Consider the following 24725-nt stretch of genomic DNA (forward strand, 5'->3'; position numbering starts at 1 on the left):
TGAAATTCCAATTATTAAATCTTTTATTTATTCAAATAAATAACTAAATGCCTATGACTTTCACTTTTAAAATGCAAGTGTAGTGATGCCAGAATTACAGAGAAACTTTCACAGAGAGGAGACAGGCAAGTCATCTTCTGCAGAACACACATTCCACGTTTACTTCTCTAGAAATGCACCCTTCTGTATTACAATCTGCTGCTTTACATGAGATTAGCTATTAGATGTCAGGTTTGTTTGCAAAAGGCTTAGGAGGAGAACTGTCAAGTCATATATGACCAACTCTGAAACATCTCAACAATCCCCATACTTAAAATTAATACATTACACACTGTGATCTTGACCTTACTTAAACTGACAAGAGCTACCACTAAAATTAGTAAGCATTTGGTCACTTAACATAAAAAATATTGGTATTTTATAGCCTGCAATAATTCATTTTGATAAGTTCATCTTGTATTTTTTACATCTGCTTATTGTAACAGTCAACTATTCCCAAAGAGTTCTTAAGGACCACTAAGCAAATAAGATGAACGCTTCTTAGCCTTTTTTTCAACAGCCAAAAATTAACTCAATCGACCTTCTGAATAATAAGAATTGAGTCACACCACTCCACACTGCCCTGTGGCCTATTGAAAGCTGCAAAATTAATGGAAAAAGAAAATCAGCAATTATTCATAATTAAACAAAAAATAAATAATTTTTACCGCACAAAATACATTTTACGTATTTTCAAGTAAGATTGTTTATACAGGATGAATTTTACACTATACATGTATTTTGATGTTGAAGCATATACATACAGAAAAAAATACTGCCACAACGAATACACTTAAATACCTGTACATTATTTACATTTTAAAATATTTTACACAGCTCCAAACCATCAGCATCATTTAGTTAAACACATTTCAAACTGGAGTGTAATGCTTACAGTTTTTTAACAAGAGGATTTCAGCATAAATGCTGCTTTCAGTTCTTTATCAATTCAATACTCAGGTGTTAACTTTGTTCCATGCCAGCCATCAGTGACAAAGCTAAAGATTCCACTGCAAACCAAACCATAAAAAAGTAGTTAATATTTGCATTTGCAGCAGTCTGTAAATATTTATTGCAATATTCAATTCTGTAGTTTAAAAGGAAGATACACATTTATTTTTCAAATTTTAACAGTTCAGGATTTTTTTCAGACAGACATTTTACGCATCTCTGACAGTTTAGACAATATTTCACCAGTTTCATCATCAGTTATCAATTTGTTATCTCAGGTGGTAAGAACTGGTAAGAAATCAGCTCCTTCGTTTGAAATACTAACTGCTGTACATAAACAACTGAGCAGCACTCTTTTAGAATCATAGAATCATGTAGGCTGGAAAAGACCTTTAAGATCATTCAGTCTAACCATTAACCTAGCACTGCCAAGTCCAGCACTAAACCACATGCCTAAGCACTTCACCTACACGTGGTATATAAATCTCTTAGAACATGCACCTACATCCCAGCTAACTCCATTTAGCAGTTGCCCCCCAATTCAAACTAGCACTGATTAGCAATTAAGCTAATATCAGTCTGCAAATAGAAGCAGAGATATGTAATCTTCTGCTGTTTCTGCTACCAAGGAAGTAGCTTCCAACAAGTGGGCAGAGCAAGGAGGTCGGTGCAGCTGCAGCTGAGGCACCATAATATTAAAATTTTATCTGTTCAAGATACATCACAGCTGTCACCCAACATAAAAAGAATTCTCTTCTATGCTCTCCAGAACTTAGTTTCATTCATTTGTTCAGTAAACTGCTTGTCACTTGCTTGGCTACATGAACATTCCCTCATCGAGGAAACAGGTAAACTGAAGATAGACGTCATAAAAAAAGCAGGACACGACTACTCTAAAAAATAATGAAGTTAATTTATTAAGAAGTAAGGCTTCATGTCCCTCTGAATACCTCACAAAATGAGAGTCTTTAATATGTACTGACAAACAAAACCAGATTAAAATGTAAATATGCTCCTAATAAAGCTTGTGTCCCAGTAAGTGCAGGTATGTGAAAAGTCTCATGTACTTACAGTGTGGAAAAGAGCCTCGACAGACAGCTTTGTTGAGAACAGTTACAAGAAACATGTGACAGTTTTTAAAATCAGATTCCATCTTCTCTATGGATTCCATCCTACAAAACAGTTTTAAAGAGGAATGCTTAACAGAGTAGCCACTACATTAGCTTCTAAATACGACCAAAACTTTACAGTAAATGACAAAAGTACTCTTTGCATAGTATCCTGGCTTGAACTTACAATTTTTCAGTCATGCCTGTGTATATTACTTCTAGAAAACAAAGGCAATTTTGTCAGGAGCATCTGCACATTATCACAATGCCATCAGTAATTTACTCATCATCCTAGAAATCCCTGAAGCGACTAGGAGGAAACATGTGGTTCCAACTGACAACTATTATTCCTACATAGCTTTGTATTTCAAGACATCCTTTACTGGTCCCTATTGCTTCAGAGCTCCCTGGGATAAACCAACACTGCCAAATAAAAGGACACCCACACTGTTTCACTATCAGCCAATTACCAAATTCCACTTTGGACTGTGCCAGCTAGTGCTCACCAGAGGAGGGAGATGATGTAGTTCACAATAGTCTCTCCTTTTTCCCCTCTCCTAAGAGCACAGGGATGACACTACTTCAGCTATGACTTTTTCCTGCCACATCCAAAAGCACACAAGCACATATCCTGAGTTTCAATCTATCAGCCTTCACAAATTATTTCTGACACTTCCTATCAGAAAAGCACTCCAAAAACAGCAACTTCCTGATGCCACAGGACAACGGGATCTAAGTTCTAGGTAGCATCTGTGCCAAATGGAATTAGTCCTGAAACACATGGACGTTAAGCCTGTCCACACCAGCGGGCCTCAGGGCCACAGATCAACCCTTGAGTGTTAGACATAGCCTTGGAGACTTGCCCACTATGACTCATCCTTCAACCAGCAGGTTACACTAGCTAAAGTATAACGTATAAACTGGGAGAAGAATGGTTGGAGAGCAGCCCTGCAGAAAGGCATCTGGGGGTGCTGGTCGGCAGCAGGCTCTGCTGTTAAACACCGAACAAAGTCCTGTTATTTCACATAAAAAATACCTCAAAATCACATTCTGAGCTGTGAAATCATGACCATGTAGAATTTTAGGTATATATACTTACTTCCAAGCCCCCAAACCAGCCTGCCAGCGGTCTGCAAACATCAGTACTAAATTTAATACTTTCATTATAGCTTCTTTCACAAAGCTCACCTAAGATAACAATTAAACCAAAAGGAACAACTGTCAGAAATCCACTGTTAAGCACAAAAATTTTCATTATTAAGCTGCAATATAAAGGTATCCCATGCCATTTAATGTGGTCTGCAGAAACAATCTCTTAAGTACAATGTGATTTTTCCAAATTTAATTTGTGTTTGGCAATTGCTCTCTAATTCATTTCATGGCTGACTATTTCAGTAAGGACTATGCACAGATAGTATGTGGAATAAAAAGCTACCATGCTATTCATGTACCTCCCTTTCCTGCCATACCAGTATGTATAATCCTCATGACATTAACTATTTCAGTTTAAATCCACCCATCTCTTAGAAACAAATGAGTCGTGTAAAATCCAATATAAATAATTTATATATATCTTCTCTCCTTGACAGAATTAAGCCAAGACTCGCAAGGGAAACTGGATCTCAATATTAAGTTTGGAAAAGCTACCACCATCTCCTCAAGAGTACCTATATATTGCTTAGTATGTATGACCTGCAAAATAGGCGGACAAATAGTACTAAACTATTTTCTTGTCCTGCTAAACTCAATATATCAAATATCGCCATTATTTTTCACCCACCTTTTCTCTCAGTAGGCAGCGATCATGGATTGTAGACAGGTATCTATAATGAATCTTTATCAACTGATCTAAATCTTTGGCTTCTTCTACCTGATGCTGAAACTCCAAGCCTGTACTGTGAAGAATCTTAAAAAGACAACCACAATTACTAAATTCTATGTTGCACACAATTGCTTGTGACTCTCTTCCAATACTTTTGTTTGTTTGTTTTAAGAGCCTAAAATTGCCCAATTCATTCATTCTTCCATCTGAAATTTTAGGCTCACCCTCCAAATTACCACCAATAGCAAACAACTTGAGGCCTTCTCATAACTGCACAATGACATTCCTTATACAAATGGGAATACTGCCATTGCACAAGGGCAGACAGACTATCCCCAGAGCAGCTGATTTGGAGTCTATTAATTTTACTGAAGGCAAAAAAAATGCAATAGTAATAGCAGAGCAGGTATGAGTCTACGTGCATTATCTTCATATTTGAGAAGTCATGTATACACTTTTGGATCTCCATACTAGAGGTTTTTGAGAAGGATCCATTTAACTAAAATGTGTAGTAACACTTCTGTAAGCATAATAGCTCTTAAGAGAGTAACAGCTTACAGAAACCTGTTTTTTACGTGACTGTGCTTCAGTCTTCTAGCATTGGGAGAAACAAACAAAAAGAACTAGTAACATCCAAAGATCAATCATATGCATGTAGAACTTCTAAAGCATTTTTAGAATTACTGCTTTTAAAACTGCCAAGTTAAAACTGAAACATGTTAGCTCAAAATCATTTTGCAGAAAGGACATTAGACTAAGATTTTGCTTTTTTAAAGGAAAATTAATATTGCATCTCCAGTTACACATTCTTAATATAAACGAAATTGTGATTTAAGACAAACCCTAGTCATGATGTAGTTGTGCAGGCTGTTAACAAAATGCATAAGTTTCACTCTTAAGAGGAACATGCGATGTATTTGTTGTTTTATACTTTCTGTTTGCACTCCAAATACAGGAAGCATTCTTTGTTCTACTACAGTTCCTTCCTTTGCCTCTGGGTTTTCTGCAGCACAGACTAGTTCTAAAAAGAAAAGGCAAGATTAGTATACTGAAGTGCTTATGAAGACAAACTGTAGCTAAAATATCACTTAAAAGTGAAATGTGTTATTTATTATTCTACACACAATACCGATGTAAAATTTTTCTTGCAATTCAGGTGTGTTATTAACATATAGCAACAATACCATGAATAGTTTGACAGTGTATGTACAATGTAATTTGATAAATACTAGAATAGGAAATGCTATTTAGGAACTAAAGATTATATGAAAGGGTAAAAAAAAAATCTACATTAAAAATGTGTATACTATCAAATGTGTATATACAAAGGGAAAAAAATTTAAGCACAAAGCCATACCCATAAAATATAAACAATAAAAAAACTAAGTAAGTATACACAAAAAAGTGTATTTAGGAAGAGAATGACTTAACTGGTGTACAAAACGCAGTTGAACCCATCAACTTTCTAATTTATTCTTCTACAACATGAAGCGTGCATCTACTTTATACAGGACAGTAAGAGTATAAAAATTAACCTGGTGAAGGAGACACCAAAAGATCTCTTTCCACAGTCCCCAGGTACTTAAATTGCAGCTTAGAGTATGTATTCCCAGCTGTCGAGCTTACCGTTTCAATCTCTAATAGAGTATTTTTCATCTTGTTTTCTTAAATTGTTTGCAAGGCATTAGTCATAAAAACTTGGACTATACATAAAGCAAAACATTTGGGTGTGGTAGACAGACCTTCTTTCAACAGCAAAGACTGAGGAATGAAGAAACAAGTTTCCAATACAACTAACTAGACCTGAATCAGAGACAAAGGGAATGCATGAATACTGTTGTCCCTGAAGCTGAAGTGAAAAATATGCCCTGCTTAATACATCTAATTTGCAAAGCTAATAGAGATTAATATTTTCTAGAATTAATCACATTCTAACTGGTTTATACTACTTACTGCAGAAACCAGAAGACTATTTCTATTCTCAGACAACAGAACAAGTTTTTAGAGTATCTTTCACTGAAGATGTTTCTTACCATCAAATCGTAAAACATCTAGACTATACTTGGCCCACTTTATTTGCAGTAAGAGCAGAAAAACTTGATTGTAAATTTTTTGGCACTCTAAGCTTATAACTATATCCACAGGCCAAGGAACCTAAGAAAAGGAGAGAACAATCAAGACAGAAAATGTAAGTCTCTTTAATACAACATTTCACATTATGTTCTAGAATAAGAACTACAGCAATTTTAACTTACTACCTTGTAACTTAATGTCAAACCATCTAAGGTGTGGACAGGGAGTTTCTTCTTTGCCGTATCAACACTTTCAAATGATATAGACAACCTATTCAAGGAAACAAGTGATTTAATTGGTGATAATCTGTTTTTAATTAGTGGTTAGTTTCATTATTTTTTTTTAATTTCCTATTGCTAAATACCAACTGTCTGATTTAATCTGAAAGACTTGGGTAGAAAAGATGACAACAACTCAAAACTTCATTAGAACAGATTTTTTTAATGAGTATGCAATAATTAGTATTGCATTATGGAAGTTAAGCACATTAGTACAGGTAGGTGTGAAAGAAACATCACTAAACTATATTTTGCAGGATTTTGCATTTTACCTTGCACTGTCCTCTGGATAGCGTTGCCCAACCGCTTCCTGAAGTTGAACATTTAAGAAAGCAACATTCTGCCAAGTCTCCTTTTCTCTAATTTTGTCAAAAATAGACGTATAGAAGTCATACATGGTATCTCCAGCTTCAAGTAAGAAGAAGTTTCTCATTGCCTGCAAATATTCTACAAGCCTAAACAGGAACAAATATATAACATTCCCTCAGTCTTAATCATGCAACTGAAATCAAGCTCAACTGTTACAGGAACAAAAAAACTTAAAGCTTCCTCACTACAAGAACTCACTGTTGAACACAAACTTAAGTCCACAATAAATGCTTTGCTTAACCAACAGACATTTCTTCACTTACATTCACAGAAAACAATATAACCAAACAATTTTTTCCTGTAAGCTTGAACAGCCCTGCTAACTTTAACGAAGTGCTCATGGTATTCAGCTATCTTACAAGGCCAGGCAATTCTCAGAAATAGCTTGAAGTTTGGAAAATCTGTCCCTCTCTATATATACATAACTTATGGAAAGAGATGCAATTTTCAGGGAGAGCTGTCTAAGAAGATACTTTAATATAGAGCCCCAGAATGTTATGATATGGATTTTCCTTTTTTGATAAAGTAGGAAGAACAGTACTGCTACAACTCTCACAAGAACTATGACTATAAATACATCAAGTATTTTAGAGAGATTAAAAGTATGATGACTTATGACCATATGAAAGGTAAAAGGCAAAAGGACATTTTACTCTGTTATATAAAGGGTACCACATAATACTCTTATGCTTACTATACATGTTTTAGTAGCATAACTGAATCTCTTATTAGATATATTCCAGCTTCCTAAAATTTGTCTTCCAGTTTCAAATGACAACATTTGTTCGAAACATTTTCCCCATTGAATATCCACTGAAGACAAATGACAGTTTTGCTGCTGATTTAAGCTAGACCAAGTTTTCACCCAGGATTTTATCATGTTAGATACCCCTTTCCTCCTTAATGATTTTATTGTTGGTTATCAAATTGGAGAAGAAACAGAACATAAAATTGATCCTTTTAGTGTATGGCATACCACTGGTAATTTAAAAAAAAAGTCTGGGAAAACCAAATCTATTTTCTTACCTATAATCCTTCTTTAAAGTTTGCATTAAATTACCACAGCATTCCAAGTATTCCTTGTCTATATGGGGATAAAGGCAAGACCTCAATGTCAGTTCAAAAGTCTGGCAGGTCACGGATTCTGAAGATCTATCCACGCAAACATCTCCACCAGTAAACTTCTCGTGGAAGTCACTCTGTTCCAAATACAATCTTCAAAATAAAACAAACTACTTAGGGAAGAAGGTTTGTAGTTCATATGGTATGCAAAATGTTACACTACCAAGAGTTTTAATCAAAATTGGATCCTCTGCTCTAAAATATATGGTGCAGCAGTAATAAAACCTGTTTCTTAACTACAGTACACATTAAGCCTGTTCAGTGGTCCTCCACACTGTTTTTGTATGACCAGGCATGAGAATGTCAAAAAGGATGGCATACTATAATCACATAATTGTTCGAGGAATAATTCTGAAAAATAACATCAAGTTCAAACACTCCACAACTTAATAAACAAACCCATTATCTTAGGAACTTTTAAAACTGTATGATGCATATACAGCAGTCAGATAAACTTCCCAGGAAAGAAAAATACAATTAAAGAAACAAAGTAAATATTTGAACACCACCAACAAAAAAAGCAAAACCCAACAACAAAACAAACAAAAAAGCCCACCACGCACATGGATGAGTGTGTTTGAGGCACCTTAAATATGCAGTCCCTACATATTATCTGTAATATTATGTTATGAAAAGAGAGTATCTGCAGTCTGCACTTGGTAAGTTTGTAACAGAAATGATAAAATTATTATAATAATTTGTGAGAAGATACTCGCTACCTGAATCCATCATAAAAGAAGTCCAGCTCATAGCAGTTACTGCCTTGAATGACTGGATGAGTCAGATACTGAATTAATCTATCAATTTTGAAAAACAGAGCAGTCCCAATGAACAAGGGAAGTAATAGTCTCATCTACTATTAATTATGATTTCTTTACAACAAACTCCTCCTAGGACTGAAATGAAAACATGTAAATCACCAACTAGTATTTAGGAAACACATAAACAGCTATTTTCTTATTTGTAATCACAAAGAAAGAAAGATTTTCAGACTTCATCTTTCCTGCTAATTTCCATAATGAAGGAAGTCATATAGAGCTTATAAGTATCTTGAAGAACAAAGAATTTTTATGCAATTAACAGGAATTTTGGAAGGCTTTTAAAGTTAAATTACTTAAGCCCAGCACAACTGAAGCTGCATTCTTCAAAGAACAGACTTGGTACAAATCAAAGACTTTTGTACAAATTCCAAGCAAACACATTTAAAAGTTTAGAATTCACAACAGCATTCACTATTAAAACACTTATTTGCTAAAAGCCCGTTATGTTAGGTTACTCCCATTTTCTACGATAACAGACAGGAGTAGCAGATTCTTCGCAGATTTTGTTTTTCCTTAACTAAGCACAAGGGTAGTCTTTAGTTAGCTTCTGTCACTGATGTTGGTGCTCCTCTTTATTCTGCGCTTGCTTCTTTTCAGCAGCAGCAATAAAAATTTGGTTTACTAAATGTCACCTGGTAATGTCATGGCAGAATATTGCTCTCAACAACACAGTAGGAAGATTATTCATTTACCTGGCAAAATTAATAGCCAGCAGTGGGTCATGGACATCGTCCAGTTCCAAGTGTCTTTCTGCTATAGACTGCATCTTTATCAGGCTCTGCTTTGTGGCCTGCTGTTCTGTAATAATATCTGGAACAGACTCTTCTCCATGCCGCAGGCGAGACTGCACCGATTCCAAGAACAGCGTATACAAACTCTTTCGTTCAGCATCTAAATTGGACAACACATTCCATGGTAAGATTTTAAGAGGAAACATCCAAACTAAAAGAACTCCATAGTCCAACATTTACTTGAGGAAAAAGCTCAAATACATACTGAAGTAAGTATTGCTAAAACAGTAGGTCTAGTCCAATACAGGTATATGTTCAAACAGATTGCTGAACAGGTGTCTGTAATATGAAAAATTTCTGAAACTGTTAGAGAACTTCCTTCTTCAGGTGCAAAGGCAGTTAATGCTTAGCACCTGAAACAACCCTTCAGTATCCACCAGAATACACTATATTCTCACACCAATGTGGGAAATAAACCTAGAGAGTCTCCAAAATAAATAGTTCTACCACTAACATCAAGAAACAGCAAAACAAAAAAAAATTATTTTTAAAAAAATCAACATTTGTTACACTGTTGTACAAGGTTTTACAATGATTCAAGATAAATATCCTAAATATTCAATTATTTAATCTAATAGTAATTAGTAAGCACTAAAAAAAATAAAAAGTTCCATATGCTATCAACCATTAATAATGGAAAACAACAGCTTTACTATTAGAACATACAGCTGTTTTCTTTTGTCTCATAACAAAAAGAAACAGTTCTACAAGCACATGAAAACAAGTTTCAGAAAAATCTGAAGCAATTTAAAAAATAAAGCAAAGGGAATACTCAAATCTTTATTACTTTGCTCTTTTCACTTGTTTGTATTGGAAAAGTAGGTGTTTTCAATCAGAGTGGAAGTTTCCAGCCACGATACTGACACTCAACATGGAGTGCTATATTATTCTAAAATGATGGAAACACTACTACAAAAAAAATACACCTATACTGTTTACATACCCTATGGCATGACAGCCCACAAACTGACATCTCACCTCTTGACGCAGCCTGCTGTGGAGAGCCATCTTTGCACTGAAGATTCTTCAACAGCTGCATGGATTTTCCAGCCATGATGATTTGCTTCAGCACAGGTTTCAGAAAAGAGACCATAGTGTGTTGCCTGCTTGAAGGGGCCTGATCACTGCCAGAACTAGCGCTGGCATTATCGCTCATCTTCTCTTCATTCTCAGTCTTCTCTGACACACTATATAACGTGTAGGTAGCATACCAAAAATCTCTGTGATTAACTGGAACGTTTTTGTTTCTGGAAAGAAATAAAAAGCTGGTGAGTATTTCCCTTTCCAAAAGACAAAACTTCATTACTAGCACATGTGCATTATCTTTGCTCTGTACTTTGCTTTTCTCTTAAAATAGTCAAGAAGCACTGTCAAAACCATGTAAGGTAAGTTCATTCATATCACAAACTATCTAGACACCTCTAGAAAGGATGACAGCTTTAGCAGGATAAAGAATCAGCTCGAAAGAGATAAAACAGTTGTGTAGCCAAATAAACGCCCCAAACATGGCAAAGAGAGTAATTATAATTAGATTTGTTCCGGAAGTTAACTATTCATAGTGACATGCATCCTTAATAACAAAATGATTAGTGACTGACTTGCAGATTTATTTAAAACCCACAATGAAGCAACTACAACTGGGAAAACTGAAAAACTGTAGAGTAGGTGAAACTCAATTCATAGTTCACTTTGCTTTTTTGTATTGTTTACATCAGACACTCAGTTTGGTCTTTGAAGTCAGATGAAAAATTGCCTAAATGAACTAAAATGAAGCACAAATATAAATAGAAGTTGAAATCACCCCTGCTGGTAGCACTGAAAACAACTACAGAACCACAGAAAGAAAAGTCAAGTAGGATGTAACAAGGACATTAATGATCTCAGCTACTGACGATCTATTACAATAGTACTTAAGTTGTTCACTTACTTCATGCTCACCTTGACCTGCCTTAACAGACAGAGGTTCAATTAAGTTTGGCAGATAGGGGAAAACGGATTTGTAATTATGAGCCAAAACCAATTTCTATATTCACTTTCTACTTCAAGCTGTCAAAAAAGGGACCAGCAAAATGTAGCATATAAGCAGAAGAAATATTAACAGCTCAAATAATGTTTAGGATATGTGCATGTAATTCAAGACACCATATTGTAGTACAAGTTGGAAGCAACGAGTATTTTAAGTCTAAATAGCATTTGATTTATAACAACTACAGATTAGTAGAAGAATTAAAAAATAAATTTTGTAATTTTTGCAAATGTCTTGGTTTTGAAAAAAAAAGTTTACTGGTTTTTTTAGAAGTCAACACACTCAGAGTCAGACTGCTAATTCTTTATTCCAGATGGAAAACCAAAACATTTGATTTCTATGTCGGAATAATACCTGGTACAGCTCCGTATCTAATGCAATTTCCCTAATGGGAAGTTTAAGACAAGTTATAAAAGTATCATCAAGACAGTAATTCTTCTTAAGCAAAATAACAAACATGAAAAACTACTTTTATTGTCACCTTCTATTTCCTAGGTTCTACAACAGGGTTTGTATTCATACTTGCCCAGTGTCACCTGTGTCCAGTATCAGCATCCCTACCTCTGAATGATAAATTCCTTTGCAGGATCAAACAGATTACCATGGACTATCCACTCATCCACTATCTGTAAGTATGGCCTCACAGTTTCAACCCAGAGAGAGAACAGAAGAGATACCTGAATTTAGAGGGAGGGAGGAAGAGAGAAAGAAAAAGCGGGTGACTTTTTATACTAAACATTAGAATCAATATGTCAAAGCCTAACATCTCAACTGTGCAATCAGAGTTTATAAAATATACACTACACTTAAGTGTTTTTAAAGAGAAAATGTTAAACTAAAATTACAGCTTTTGTAGTTTTAACGGACGCCTGCATTGTGCATGCTTCCCCTTGTTACTTTTGTCATCACAGTTGGACCCAAACAGCAGTTTTCATTTTTTTTCCACTCTAACATCTCTTAAACAGTAAGGGATAGTCATAAAACATTCTGTGGTTTTATAATATAGAAAACAGGAAAATAAAAGGACATGATAACATTGACTATATTTTCAGCAGCATAATCAACAAATTACTGCAAAACCCCAAAACCCAACATTTCAGCATTAACTGGATTAATCATCTGCAGACATAGGAGGGACAGCTATTCCAAAGCTCCCTCTTTCGTAACAGCTTCCTGACCTGTGATTCCCCGCAGTTCATCCCCTCTCCAAAAAACACTGCTGCTGATCTCCTCATAAATCTGATTTTGTCCAGGTTGACTGGACTCATGTCAGAAAACAGTAATAATGTATTATGGATATCAAATCTGTCCTCAATCCTGTGTAGCTGAAGGCTAGTGTGCTCCATCACCAGAAAGAATTCTAAGTTAGGGCATTTTCTAATGTGTTGTTCTATTAAGGAAGGAATGATTTCCCCTACCGTTTGCTCAGACGCTTCTCCAACACTGTCATATTCAAGAATAGCTTTGTAGAGAGTATTAAGCAGATGAGATGCTCGTACAACATTTCTGGTGTCAGGTGGCACTTCCGCTACTCCTGTGCTGAAAACTTTGTGAAGCACCTTCAGCTGTGCCAGCCGGGGAGACAACTTATCTATTACTATTGAAAGTGTGACTGTTTTATCTGAAAAAAAAAAACCAACCCAAAGATGTATAGAAGTAACATTCAAGAGAAAATCAGATTTTTTCAATGCTATTAATGAGATTTTGAAATGCTGCATGGCATCTTTCAGTTTCAAAATGTATCCACATAATGTTTTTCATGTTTCCCTCTTGTAAAAATTTCCTTGTGTGCCCCCCTCTTGTAAAATTTCCCGTGCACTGTACCTTTGTTGATTATGCATTTTTCAATTTCAGTAAGTTCTTCTTTAAAGCTAATGAAATATTTATACAAGGCCCACATAAAAGCTTGGTAGGTTCTGAATGGGGCTTCAGTAGTTTTCTTTGGAGTAGAAGCTGTTCCATGCATTATGCTTTCCGGGCTGTGTCCCATCACTTCATCAATAAACTTCTGTAGCCTAAACACAACTTGACCATATGCCGCTATCTGTTCCAATACAGATCTCAGGCAATTCTAGGGGAAAAAAAACCCCAAACTTTTTAGACTCATCTAATTAAAATCTACATTTTATAAAGCCTAAAAATGAAATTGTAAGATTTTTCGATGTATTAAAATGTAACAAAATTCTGCCATTTCTATCACTTCATCACGTTCTCAGACATGGGAACAGTCCATTCAGTTTTATTAAATCGCATGTTCTTGGTTTACTCAAAACACAACTGTGGAAATGTAATTTTTCCACAAGCAGTTTAATTTGCTATTCCTCAAAAATACATCTGCCTAATGACAGACGTATTCAGCTGAGATTCAGAAACAACTTACATGTGTTAAATGAGTTACAATAATATCATTCCGCACAGCCACTTTTCCGTCATTCAGCTGAAATATAAAAAGCTTTTTCACTCCTGAAAGTAGCCTTGAAAAGAAACAAAAAGAGGAGTAATTGTTTTCCCTTCATGGACTCATAATTGTATCATTAATAAAACAATTAGCTCTCCCTGCCTAAAGGTTTCTTTTCTTCAAATAAAAGGGGACTACAGATCAATTAACACTGTAAGCTGTGTTAGAACAAGAACAACAAAACACTAGCATCCAGTAAACATCTCCTAAAGCTCCCTGACATTTGTAATTTCCAGCTATAGGATGACTCCAACCTGCCTTCTAAAATTGGACACTGTACTAAGAATCCATAGGGGCAGGATAAGAACAGGTTGGTTCCTCTTAACAATTAGACTTGAAGAACTAATGCATACATGAAGTAGTAAGTTACTTTCTTCTTTGTGAAAGTGAATGGTTAACACACACAAGCATCATCTTTATGCCAGCTATGGTGCAAGCTCAGTAATAATTCTTTCTTCACACAACTTCAAATCTCTCATTTTCTTGAAAGAAATACTAGAACTTAAAATGCCAGCTTTCTGATGTTGCTCTTACCAGAGAGTTTCCCGTATAACCTGAGTTTCAGTGACTAGTGTTCTCTCCTCTGGCACATATAAAGGATCACTGGTGTACAAGTGGTGGTCCCTTAGAAAAAAGGAAATGAAAACAATTTAATGGCTGAAATAACAGCTGATTCACTGGAAAATAAGAATGAAACAATAATCTTAAGGCTCAGTTTTGCTCTTATCATACCTGAGTAGATTCAGTGCTCATGGGGGCGTTTAAAGTGTATAAACAAAAGCAGAGATTGCTTTCATATTCTTAAAAAAAATACTATGGAAAATATTCAAATATCACCTAGTTGTACGTAGCAAGGCAAGCAATTAAGTAAGAAACACCTGAAGTACTGAATCTGTGTTGTTTTGTTGTTTGTGGGTTTGGTTTTTATTGGGTTTTTTATTATTTTTTTAAATTCTTGATCCTTGATAATTTTTTATTATTTCTTATTCAATACTGGGAAAATTTGTAGTTACTTTCTGTTAAAAACATTAAGCTAAAAAGTAAAATGCCAATTCCCCTAACCCATACAAGAAAATTCACACTTTAGCCCAAAAGTTTAATTAAGAAATGGAAACTCTGACAGCCACCTAAAAACTTTCTCTTATGATCCCATGTTATGCCATTCTTTGTAAGCCTTTCACAGTATTTTTCATATTTTAGCAAAACATAGAAAAATTATTTGCATTTGCAGTATTTTGACTTGTTGGTATCATCAGTGGTAAAATTCATGTAATCATGTTAAAAATTCAAAAATTCAAAATAAGTAACAGTGGTTATATATCGTACATAATATATGTAACACACATCTGCTAACAACACTACAACAGAAACAGCATTGCTTTACTTATGTTCCCGATTTCTTATTGGTTCATAAATGGCTAGATAACCAACAAAACCTAAAATAAATTTAACTCCTTGATTAGGAAATTCATTAAATTAAGGAACCAAAGACAAATCTAATGATCTGTATTACTGCAGTACTGATACATCAGAATTTGGGACAGAGGGAAGAATCGGGATATTTTTATTTTTTTTAAACTGAACATCCTTCTCATTTTCTTTCCAAAACCCCAATGATATACTGCTTTATGTTCCTTCCACACACACAATCTGTGTTTAAGCCTAACTTTGTAAGGCAGGCACCAGAAACAAACAAAAAGTTAAAACTGTAGGGAACTCCTCACTTTCAGGATCACTTACAATCCACCTATATTAGTTCCGCGGAAACCTTTGTAAGGGTCAAACCAAAAAAAATTCAACAATAAGATTTGCTTCTTTGAAAAAAGAAAGCCCTCTTTCTGATATGACAAATGTAATAAAAACTTATTAACAGGAGAAGAATCTATTAATAGAAAAAACAGCTAATTTGTTCATCTTATTAATTTGTACCCTTTTAATTCTGTTTTCAACTAAATCAGTAATAACTATACTAACTTCATGCTTCCACAGTAAGGAAGCTTAATAAAGTCATTACATAGCATTGTACACCCGTGAGGAATAAGCGATACTGTTTTCTTACCAGACTGCAGCCAGGTTGGAATGCAAGTGCAAACTATGTGAAAAGCGAGGAGCTCTTCCCGTCCAGTACTGAGGAACTACATGCTGCTCCAGCCAGCTGCGAGCATCGGGTTCACCAACTGTGAAAACAGGTGACAAACTGTGAGATACTCTTATTTTTTCAGGAAATGCTTATAAAACACAGGAAAAAAGTTATTGATATGCCTATCCACTCAGCTGCGGGAATCACAGATCTTTGCAAAGGAGTATAATTCACAACTATTTACACTTTACTGCACTCATATATACGATACCATCACAGACAAGTAAATCTACATAGAAATGCCTCCTCTCCTAGAAGGTGCAAAAGTCCTACAAAATAAATTTGGAGATACATGTAGTTTCCAATTCTTCTTCAGAAAATATGCTTCTGTCTCAAGCAATCCCCAAATATCTACAAAACCAAGCTGACTTTAAAAATAAACTGCCAAATATCAATTTTGTTACTATGTTCCTTTTTATTACGTATCTAGAACATTTCCTAAAAGCGGGATTTTTTTCTTAAATGTGATTATCAAGAAAACTTAACCTAATCCCAGTTAGACAGCTACTGCTTATACAACATATATAAATGAAATCTTCTTACACAAAGTATCCTGTATCCTACAACATTCTATGCAAAGTATATAGCTACAGTTAATACTCCCCTGAAGCCATTCAAGAGTAAGCCACTAGTGTTTTAATCACATAAAATTACTTTTTTAAAAAAAATGCTTCATACCCAAAACTGAGTCAACTGTTTCCACTGTCAACCAAGTTTTATTTCAGCATTCCGATACTTAATAATAAACATTTAAGTTATATCCATACAACTATGTGCTACATTTACTGTATAAATTTTCCTTTCTATATTGGAATATCCATGTACATTTCCACAGAAATAAAACAGAATTCTTCTCCATTAGCAACAACAGAAATCAGATCAAACCTTCCATATTGCTTCTTTACTGTTAGAAATAACAAAACAAAAAAAAATGTAGTGAACAACAAGGTACACCTTAAAACTACAAATACTTGTCTAAAACACAATACCTCAATAAAGAACAATAAAGCTGCATTAGCTTGCTAAGTTTGAGTATGTGTGACTATATCAGAATTACTGCTTATTCTAACCTTTCCAGGAAACGTTAGGTACTGTTTTCTTATTTGGATCTTGGTCTTCTAAAGGCGTCCTGTCTACTTGAATACCAGAGTCCTCTCTGCTCAAAGGCTGAGTGTCTTCCTCCTCTTCACTTTCTCCAGACCAATCCTGAAGTGCAACAAAACCCCATACGCTTCAGTACAACACAGGAGACAGACTCACCTCCTATTCAAGCCAAACATAAACTATTCTCCTTTCTTCCACTATAAAGTAAATCCAGGACACTAAGACTAACATAACTGTCTACCAGAGACTGATTTAAGTTATACATAACATTAATAAATGGACAAATGAGAGAACTGGAAAAGATCACAGAACTAGAGCAAGTTCTGATTAGGAGCAGGCAGGGGTCAGCAGAAGGAGCCAGTTTAGGTGCAGGACTAAGTCAAAACATGGTGAAAACCAAAAACATTTGTATTACTGTTATTCTGCTTGGGTCTGTGCATATTTCATGGTATTAAGTAAGTAGCAACATACCGGGGAATCCTACCAGAATGAATGTGCAGAGCATACAAATACAACTTAACCAGATCTCTAACATACTTCAAACCAGTTTATACAGTTTGGGTTTTTTACCTTAAGAAATTACTTACTGGTGTATCTACACCTGGGCCAAAGTAGATTTCTTCTCCTTCCATCAGATACTTTCCCCAATCAAATTCTTCTTCCTTTTCTAAGAAAAAATAAATGTATAAATAGTAAGTATCAATTAACTCTTTTCCTCTAAAAACATTTCCAAAGTAAAAATTACCTTGTTACTCTAAATCTAAATCAAAAGGCATTCCCTTCCACTTAAAGTTACACCACTGTTCCTTTAACAAAATTACATACTTTCAACATGACGTGTAAATTGTGACATATCAACCACGTACATTCCTTATTTATTAGTTCTCAGATTTGTTGCTTACAGACTCAAAATATGCAACATAGCGTGCCATCAGCACATTTATCTGCATTATGTTACACTACCCTATGCTTTAATCCTGGAAAAACATGCAAGAATGCAACACATCAGTTATTGCAACTAGTCGCATTCAGCTTGGTGGAAACATTCTAAATGTATAATTTACATATGCACAAGGATCCTGGACTGTAAACAACATAAAGCAAGAACTGTCTTACTCTTCGAAAAAGACACCACATACGTGTGATGTGATATGTAATACTTTAAAAATAACAATCACACTTACAATATATTATATCTTAAACATGAAGCTTACTCAACTGTAATTAGTGTTGTTTGAGATAACCTCTTCATATTCACATTCCTGGAATGGGCTGAAAGTGCATTCAAAACACCGCCGAGGGAATGTGCAGAGATCATTCAAAAAGGAATCTTAAGATGCAAGATTTTCTTTAGGTTAGTCTGAAATATTCTTCTTTCAGTCTATGATACAACACTGTAAACAAATGGGGGATGGTATCCACTCAAACTTAAGCACAAGCCTCATTTTTAGGCAGTGAGTGAAATAGTCCTATTTTAGAAAGCAAGCAGCTGGGATCTCCCTCTGGAAACCTTCAAAGGTATTTCCCTTTCCTTGCCTACATAGGGAACATAGGAATTTACATCACCAAAGCTGTTTCAACAGACCTCCTATTGAGGTGCAAGACAAGAGACAGGATAGAAACTTGTTATGTGGCTTTGAGCATGTAAGCACTGCTGAACAGGTGGAGAATGTAGGTAAGTGATAGCACTACAAGCCAAAAAGAGCTCCCAATGTACTTTAGTGGCTGGAAAACTTCATTAGGTGATGTAACATAAAATGGGGGCAGGAAAGCTTTGCAGGCTACTTTAAATGTATAAATCACAAAAAGACAATCAATAAAGCACCTTGAAGTGAAGGAGATAATAAAATGGAGAGGAAAAATGTCCTTCTCATCAGATTGTGTTAATGGATTGTATCTGTCATTAGCAATATGACAGATATTAGCAAACATCTTGTAAACTTACCCACTTCTTTGACTCTTGGTTTTTCCACATAGGTGGTGTTGGATGGAGAATCAGACAAACACAACAGAAGAGACAGTATGGAATAGTGTGTATCTGTCTTCAAAACACATTAAAAAAGAAAAAGCAAGTCAGTAAGTGGTCTACAATATTTTGGTTAGGAACAAACTCAGCCTGTTATCTGAAGGAATGCTCCCCATTAGTTCCCATTCCGCAGTCCTGAATTACAAAAATAACATCTGCAAGATGATATTGAATGTTATCCATTCTCTTTTGCCTACTAATTGCCAATCAATATACAAATACTCCAAAAGTAGCCACAGCATAAGCCACCTCTTAGTGAGCTGATAATCAGAGAATAAGGAAAAGAATTAAGAGGAACCCTGAAGTACTATAAAAGTTAAGAAGTCACCAGGGAACAAGGAATAATGGACAGCTACATTAACATGGATGGGGCAGGATGACACAGGTAATTGGCCTGCAGGAAACTAAGTCTTAGGTTCCCTTAGTTGTATAGCTGATTATTTCAGAGGCTAAAACACTTTGCTAAAATTGCTACATTTTAGTATCGTGTTCACACTATTTTCCCTCAGAAAATCTACACAAAGCATGAAGGATCCATCTTTAAATCCAGTATTGCACTAATGCGGTTGGCTTTCAGTCTGGTTAGAATACTGTGCCAACACTGGTATGTTGCAGAGATTTGTGTTATGGTTTACTCCCTAATAACTGCTTACAGCATAACCATTCCTTATTAAGGAAAGATTTTTCTTTAGCCTGAGTCTAACTTTCCAAAGTTCTTCAGCAGACCATTTCATATCCAGACACATGGAGATTCTGTTATCTACATTATATACACTTAGACACATACATACACCCACTTACAAAGCTATTTTGGAAAGACAGCTGCTTGTATTTAAAAAAAATAAATTCAAATTTTGATAGAGCAGCATCACACTCATCTAGTATATATGGAATATAGTATGTTCCCACTGAACATTACTGACTCTGTAAGACTTCATCAAAGAACACCAATAGGTCATTGACAGAATCACATGTGCAGGCTGGTGTTTCACTTACCAGTCATAAAGCTGATAAATACTCAGTCTTCCCAGTTATGTGCCACTGCTAAAAACTAAATGCAGGTTAACTTCTCAAATAGGAGATATTATCTACCCTCAGTTCCATTTTCAAAAGAAAAGAAAGAAAAAAAAAAAAGAGGACAAAAAAAGGGCTCTTTCAAATCTTAGCAACTTGCAACATTCGAGTATTAAGTGCTTGCTTGGGCTTTTGGTTTGGTTTGGTTGGTTTTCATTTTGACTCAAAACAAGCACAACTAAAGGTACTTTTTCAAAAATCTGCAGAGTACAGTATAACTACTGATGATATGTGTAAGCTATTGAGGGTTCCAAGGTTTTCCCCACAAATTAGAAGAAACCTAAAACAGTGCAAAGAGGTAAATGTCAGTTCAATGAGAAGTAAAATCAGATGACAATTCAGAACACACAGCCTTGTTCAAGAGTATCATTACATGGAGTAGCACCTCTCAAATCACAAGCTTAAATTTCCCAGTATCAGGGACTTTCAGTTTTCAAAGATCAAATTCACTATTGAACTACCAAACTGGAAAGCGACCAAGTGAGAAAACTTCTACCATATTCATCCAGTCCATATCCTAAATTGATGTGATACAAAGTGTATCAAAGGTGAAATATATACATACTGTCAATAAGGAAGCTACAGAGCAGGAGCCCTCCACTTGGAAATACTAAAATCAACACATTCAGATGCGTTACTTGAGGTAAAAAAGTGGGCAAAGAACTGCTCAGTTCTCCATTGTTTTAGAACAGATGGGAATCCAGATCTATCTAGATTCTAGCTACAACATTAGAACAACGTTGACCATAAAACGTGCTCTGCAATGAGATGTCATGTAAGTGCTGAAACCCTGAAAAGACAATAAACACGTTTCTAAAATAAATGGGGAAATTAAAAAATACAACACTGAAAACCCATGAAATGAACAGCAACTGCAAACTCCACTGCTAAGTCATCTGAATTTTCCAACACAACATTACAACTAAGTCCTCTTCGTCAGTATAAGCACAAGAGTTCTGAAAAAAAAGAACAAGGAAATTGCAACATACTTACCTTTGTTTCTTCAACACTTGGGAGTGGCAAGTTCAGAAATTTTTCTGTTAGTCTCTTCCAGCTTGCAGCTTTTCCAAGGTCAGAATGAACTATCAATTTTTCATGAATTCTAATAACAAAAATAGTATCAAAAATGTTTCCAAAAAAGTGAACCAATGCATTATTAATCCATAAGCACAAAACTTACCCTTCTATCGTCCTCTCCACTTTGTGACTGTTCACATCAAGAAAACGGTGAAATCTGTGTAAGAAATCTGTATTAGACTACGTTTAAAAAGGAAGCTTAAGTAAGAAAATAAAGCTGATTTACATGTATGAGGACATTAGTAGTTTAATAAAGCATACTTCATTCAGCAATACAACAGCAATAAGCATCAAAAGAATTTAATCTCAGTGTCTCCTAACTCAAGAAGGATTAGCTACGATTGACCTTAAAGGTGGAAAAATGGAATGCAGATTACATTTAACCAGTGCTTAAACCTGAGTGGAAAATTACTACTGTATCAGCAAACTGAGCAATTAAAGTATGCCGTCAGTTAAGTCAAGCTGAGCAAGGAGATCAAGAAGTGTCAAAGGCATCTGTGTCAAACACACAAAAATTATCTGGGACTTGCATCACAAACACAGGCAAAACAAACACCCACAGGGGAAGGCCTCTAAACCCAAAATAAGTTCCTTTATAAATAGTAGAGTGCCTAAAAAAAAAAAAAAAAAAAAAAAAAAAAAAAAAAAAAAAGAGCTTAATCAAAATAAAGATATACCACCAAAGGTATGTATAGGGACAAAGTAAGAACCTGTGAAAGGTAAGATGGACTTTGCAGAAGAAGTTAGTTTATGAATAAAGTTCTTCAGTTAAACGGACAGAAAACCAGGGAATATGATGTGACAGCAGTGAGCACAAGGTCAAGATATTCTATATGTAGTTCCTCAAAGCCAAACTAGTATTTTGCTGCAGCAACTGCACAGAACACAGGGGTAAAACTCTCATGACCACAGACAGAAATTAGAAGTACTGGATCTGAGTCAGGAGCAAAAGTTAAGCTAAATGGACTGAATTTGGAAAGACAATCTAAAATTACCTCCACGTCCAAGTAATGAACTGGATAATGAAACTATAAGGCAAGCTTTTTAAGGCAAGTAAAAAAGCATTTTTACTAAGTATCGCTGGAGGATGAAGATATGCCCATACTAAAGAAAAGAAAAAATTACTTTGTTAACTATAGACCCATTAGTCTGATTTCAGCTCTGTGTAAGGCTTTAGAATAAAAGCACAATAAAATGTAACATTAATTACATAGCTGACATTTAGGTTAAGAAAATGTAGCTTATCTCATTTATTACAGCACATTAGCTTACATAGGAAATCACTAGCTCAAATGGAAAATGGTGGTAAGCAGAAGAACTTGAAGATTTAGAAAAACAGACTGGTAAGACAATTAAAAAAACGAAACCAAGAATCTGCCTGAAAAGAAAAAAAAATGAGCTTAAGGGAAGTTATTAGTGAAATACCTTTAGTCTATCACTTAAAACTTTAATTAATAACCCTAACCTCAAAAGTACCTATTTTTTTAGGCAAGTTTGGAACATCATGAATAGAGGAGGACTAGCATGCTGCATAGATAGAAACATGAATCTGAATCATCAGATTCAGCATAGAAACATCATCACATCTATCAATACAAACCACAAGTTTCACAAATTTGGAACTAAAGAGTTTCTGTCACAACCTAAGGTCTCACAGTCTGGAAAAATGGTATCAGTAAATCTCAGGCTGACATTACACACACATTTCTTAGACAACAATTCTGACACAAACCCCTTCCTCTTCCCAAACCTCCCTGTCTAAACAGTTTGTTGTCAACTCTGCATCACTCTCCCTGTTTTCCTGCCATGTTGGTTTTAAAAAAAAAAAAAACAAAAACCAAAAAAAAACCCAAACAACCAACCCAACAATTCCCCAGCTTAAAAGACCATACAGCTACACAAGCAAACAGGTCACTGAAACAGTGAAAGATGTCACAAAAGGATATGGAAGGCAGGGCACATTTACCTGGCTCAAGAAACCCTGCTACCATTACCAATCTGCAGACACTGCTACAAACACCTATTTTGGTGGCGCTTCAAAACCAATAAACACAATCCTATGATGCATTACACAAAATATTTCTGGTAAATACAAAGAACACGGGGAAACAGCATTATAAATAACATTCCTACATTCCCAATGAATACAACTAGCCGCCTCAAAGTTCAGTTTAGAGCTGAACTTGTCAAAACACTGGCTACAGGTCATACCCAGCTCTCCTACACCTCAGACTCCTCTTTGCTGTTGACCAGTGGCTGTTTGGTTATTAAATAGTCTTATTTGAGCCTATTAGTAGTTAGAATTCACAGCCTGACTTGGTGTAATGGAGTTAAGCTACTGCTCACCCCAAAAAATGGATTTAAACAGCATTAAAAAAATGTAAGAACCTCCAATTTTATACGGATTAGGTACTTGGTGCATGAAGTTAAGCAAGTACATAAAACTACGAAAAGACAGCAGTTAGTGATAGTATGGGAATGGAAATGGATCTTGTAAAAATTGGCAGCTGACACAAACGGTAACTGTGGTAACTGAAAAAGCTGCGTGTAAAACTTTAGTAAGGCCATGTTAGATGGCAGTGTAATAGAATTAAAGGGATGCAGATAATGTGTATTACAGGTTAACAAAGACCGTGCTTATGACAAGCTCAAATAACATCAAACACATTATCTTCTGCATATTGATAGCCCTTCATATAAGCAGCACAGTATTCTTGGCCAGAAGCTTTATCTAGATTTGGTGGAGTTCTCTTTATTTGCTCTTTACATATAACGACTCCCTCCAATAAGCACGTCGAAGAGTACCTTTTTAGGGATCAGGAGAAAAGCCCATAAAGACCGAGGTGACAACGCGATGGAGTAACAGCGCCCGGCCCGCTGCCCGCACCCGGCCGGCAGCGCTGCCCCGCACGGGGCGCACGGAGGGCGACGCGGGGCCGCGCTCACCCCGCACCCGCGGGGCACCCCCCGCCCCTCCAGCCGAGCAGGCACCAGCGGCTGCCAGGGGCCCCCGCCGCACCGCGGTCCCTCAGCGCAGCGCAGGGGGCCCGGCCCGGCGCCAGCCCCTCGCCCCGCCCGGGGCTCCTTCCCCCGGCAGCGCCGCCGAGTCCGGCTCGCTCGGCCCCAGCCACGGCAGCCGCGGAGCTCCCCCCCCCCCGGCCCGGGGCGCGGGCGGCGGGCGCTGACCTGAAGTTGGACCAAGCGAAATTCAGCGCTGTCTGGAACCGGGAGCCGCCCAGCTCCTCCTCAGGCAGGCCGGTCACGCAGCGCACCAGCGCGCGGACGGCCCGGTCCTGCTCCTGCTCGAACCGGCTGCGGCGGCCCGGCGAGGCCAGCAGCGGCGTCGCCATGGCCGTAGCGCCCGGCCAAGGGGAAGGGGGCAACACCTCCGGGAGGCGCCACGGAGCCTCCCTCCGCCGCCGCCGCGCGGGCTCCCAGCACTTCT

General features: G+C 36.4%; 1 protein-coding gene across 6 annotated transcripts; it reads right to left on the reverse strand.

Moving 5' to 3' along the window:
• On the reverse strand, nucleotides 1-24725 carry TUBGCP5 (tubulin gamma complex associated protein 5). 6 transcript variants are annotated; one of them, XM_055702228.1, is made up of 25 exons: nucleotides 24467-24725; nucleotides 21384-21437; nucleotides 21197-21305; nucleotides 19049-19145; nucleotides 18323-18433; nucleotides 17691-17770; nucleotides 17070-17205; nucleotides 15919-16036; nucleotides 14394-14483; nucleotides 13782-13875; nucleotides 13226-13472; nucleotides 12820-13022; nucleotides 11963-12078; nucleotides 10354-10622; nucleotides 9277-9475; nucleotides 7668-7856; nucleotides 6545-6727; nucleotides 6180-6264; nucleotides 5955-6075; nucleotides 4764-4942; nucleotides 3880-4005; nucleotides 3199-3287; nucleotides 2062-2162; nucleotides 935-1049; nucleotides 1-639 (listed from the first exon to the last, which is right to left on the reverse strand). In XM_055702228.1, exons 1-24 carry the CDS (start codon nucleotides 24628-24630, stop codon nucleotides 1003-1005), a joined length of 3207 nt encoding a protein of 1068 aa, XP_055558203.1. In that variant the 5' UTR covers nucleotides 24631-24725; the 3' UTR covers nucleotides 1-639; nucleotides 935-1002. The 6 variants fall into 6 exon arrangements, with proteins under 6 accessions (XP_055558203.1, XP_055558204.1, XP_055558206.1 ...); XM_055702229.1 differs by having other exon boundaries at nucleotides 1-1049; nucleotides 17703-17770; XM_055702231.1 differs by lacking the exon at nucleotides 18323-18433 and having other exon boundaries at nucleotides 1-1049; nucleotides 17703-17770.

The sequence above is a fragment of the Falco cherrug genome, chromosome 2 (assembly GCF_023634085.1).
Source record: "Falco cherrug isolate bFalChe1 chromosome 2, bFalChe1.pri, whole genome shotgun sequence".
In the NCBI taxonomy this organism is placed as follows: Eukaryota; Metazoa; Chordata; class Aves; order Falconiformes; family Falconidae; genus Falco; species Falco cherrug.

What these genes read in the sequence shown, in the direction of transcription:
- TUBGCP5 (XM_055702228.1), bottom strand. Translation starts at nt 24,630, where the DNA reads ATGGCGACGCCGCTGCTGGCCTCGCCGGGCCGCCGCAGCCGGTTCGAG. An exon ending in TTCGCTTGGTCCAACTTCAG is followed by an intron (nt 21,438 to 24,466) that starts GTCAGCGCCCGC and finishes TTTCTTACACAG; the next exon opens with ATTTCACCGTTTTCTTGATG. An exon ending in ACAACTACATCATGACTAGG is followed by an intron (nt 4,006 to 4,763) that starts GTTTGTCTTAAA and finishes TGTCTTTTTAAG; the next exon opens with ATTCTTCACAGTACAGGCTT.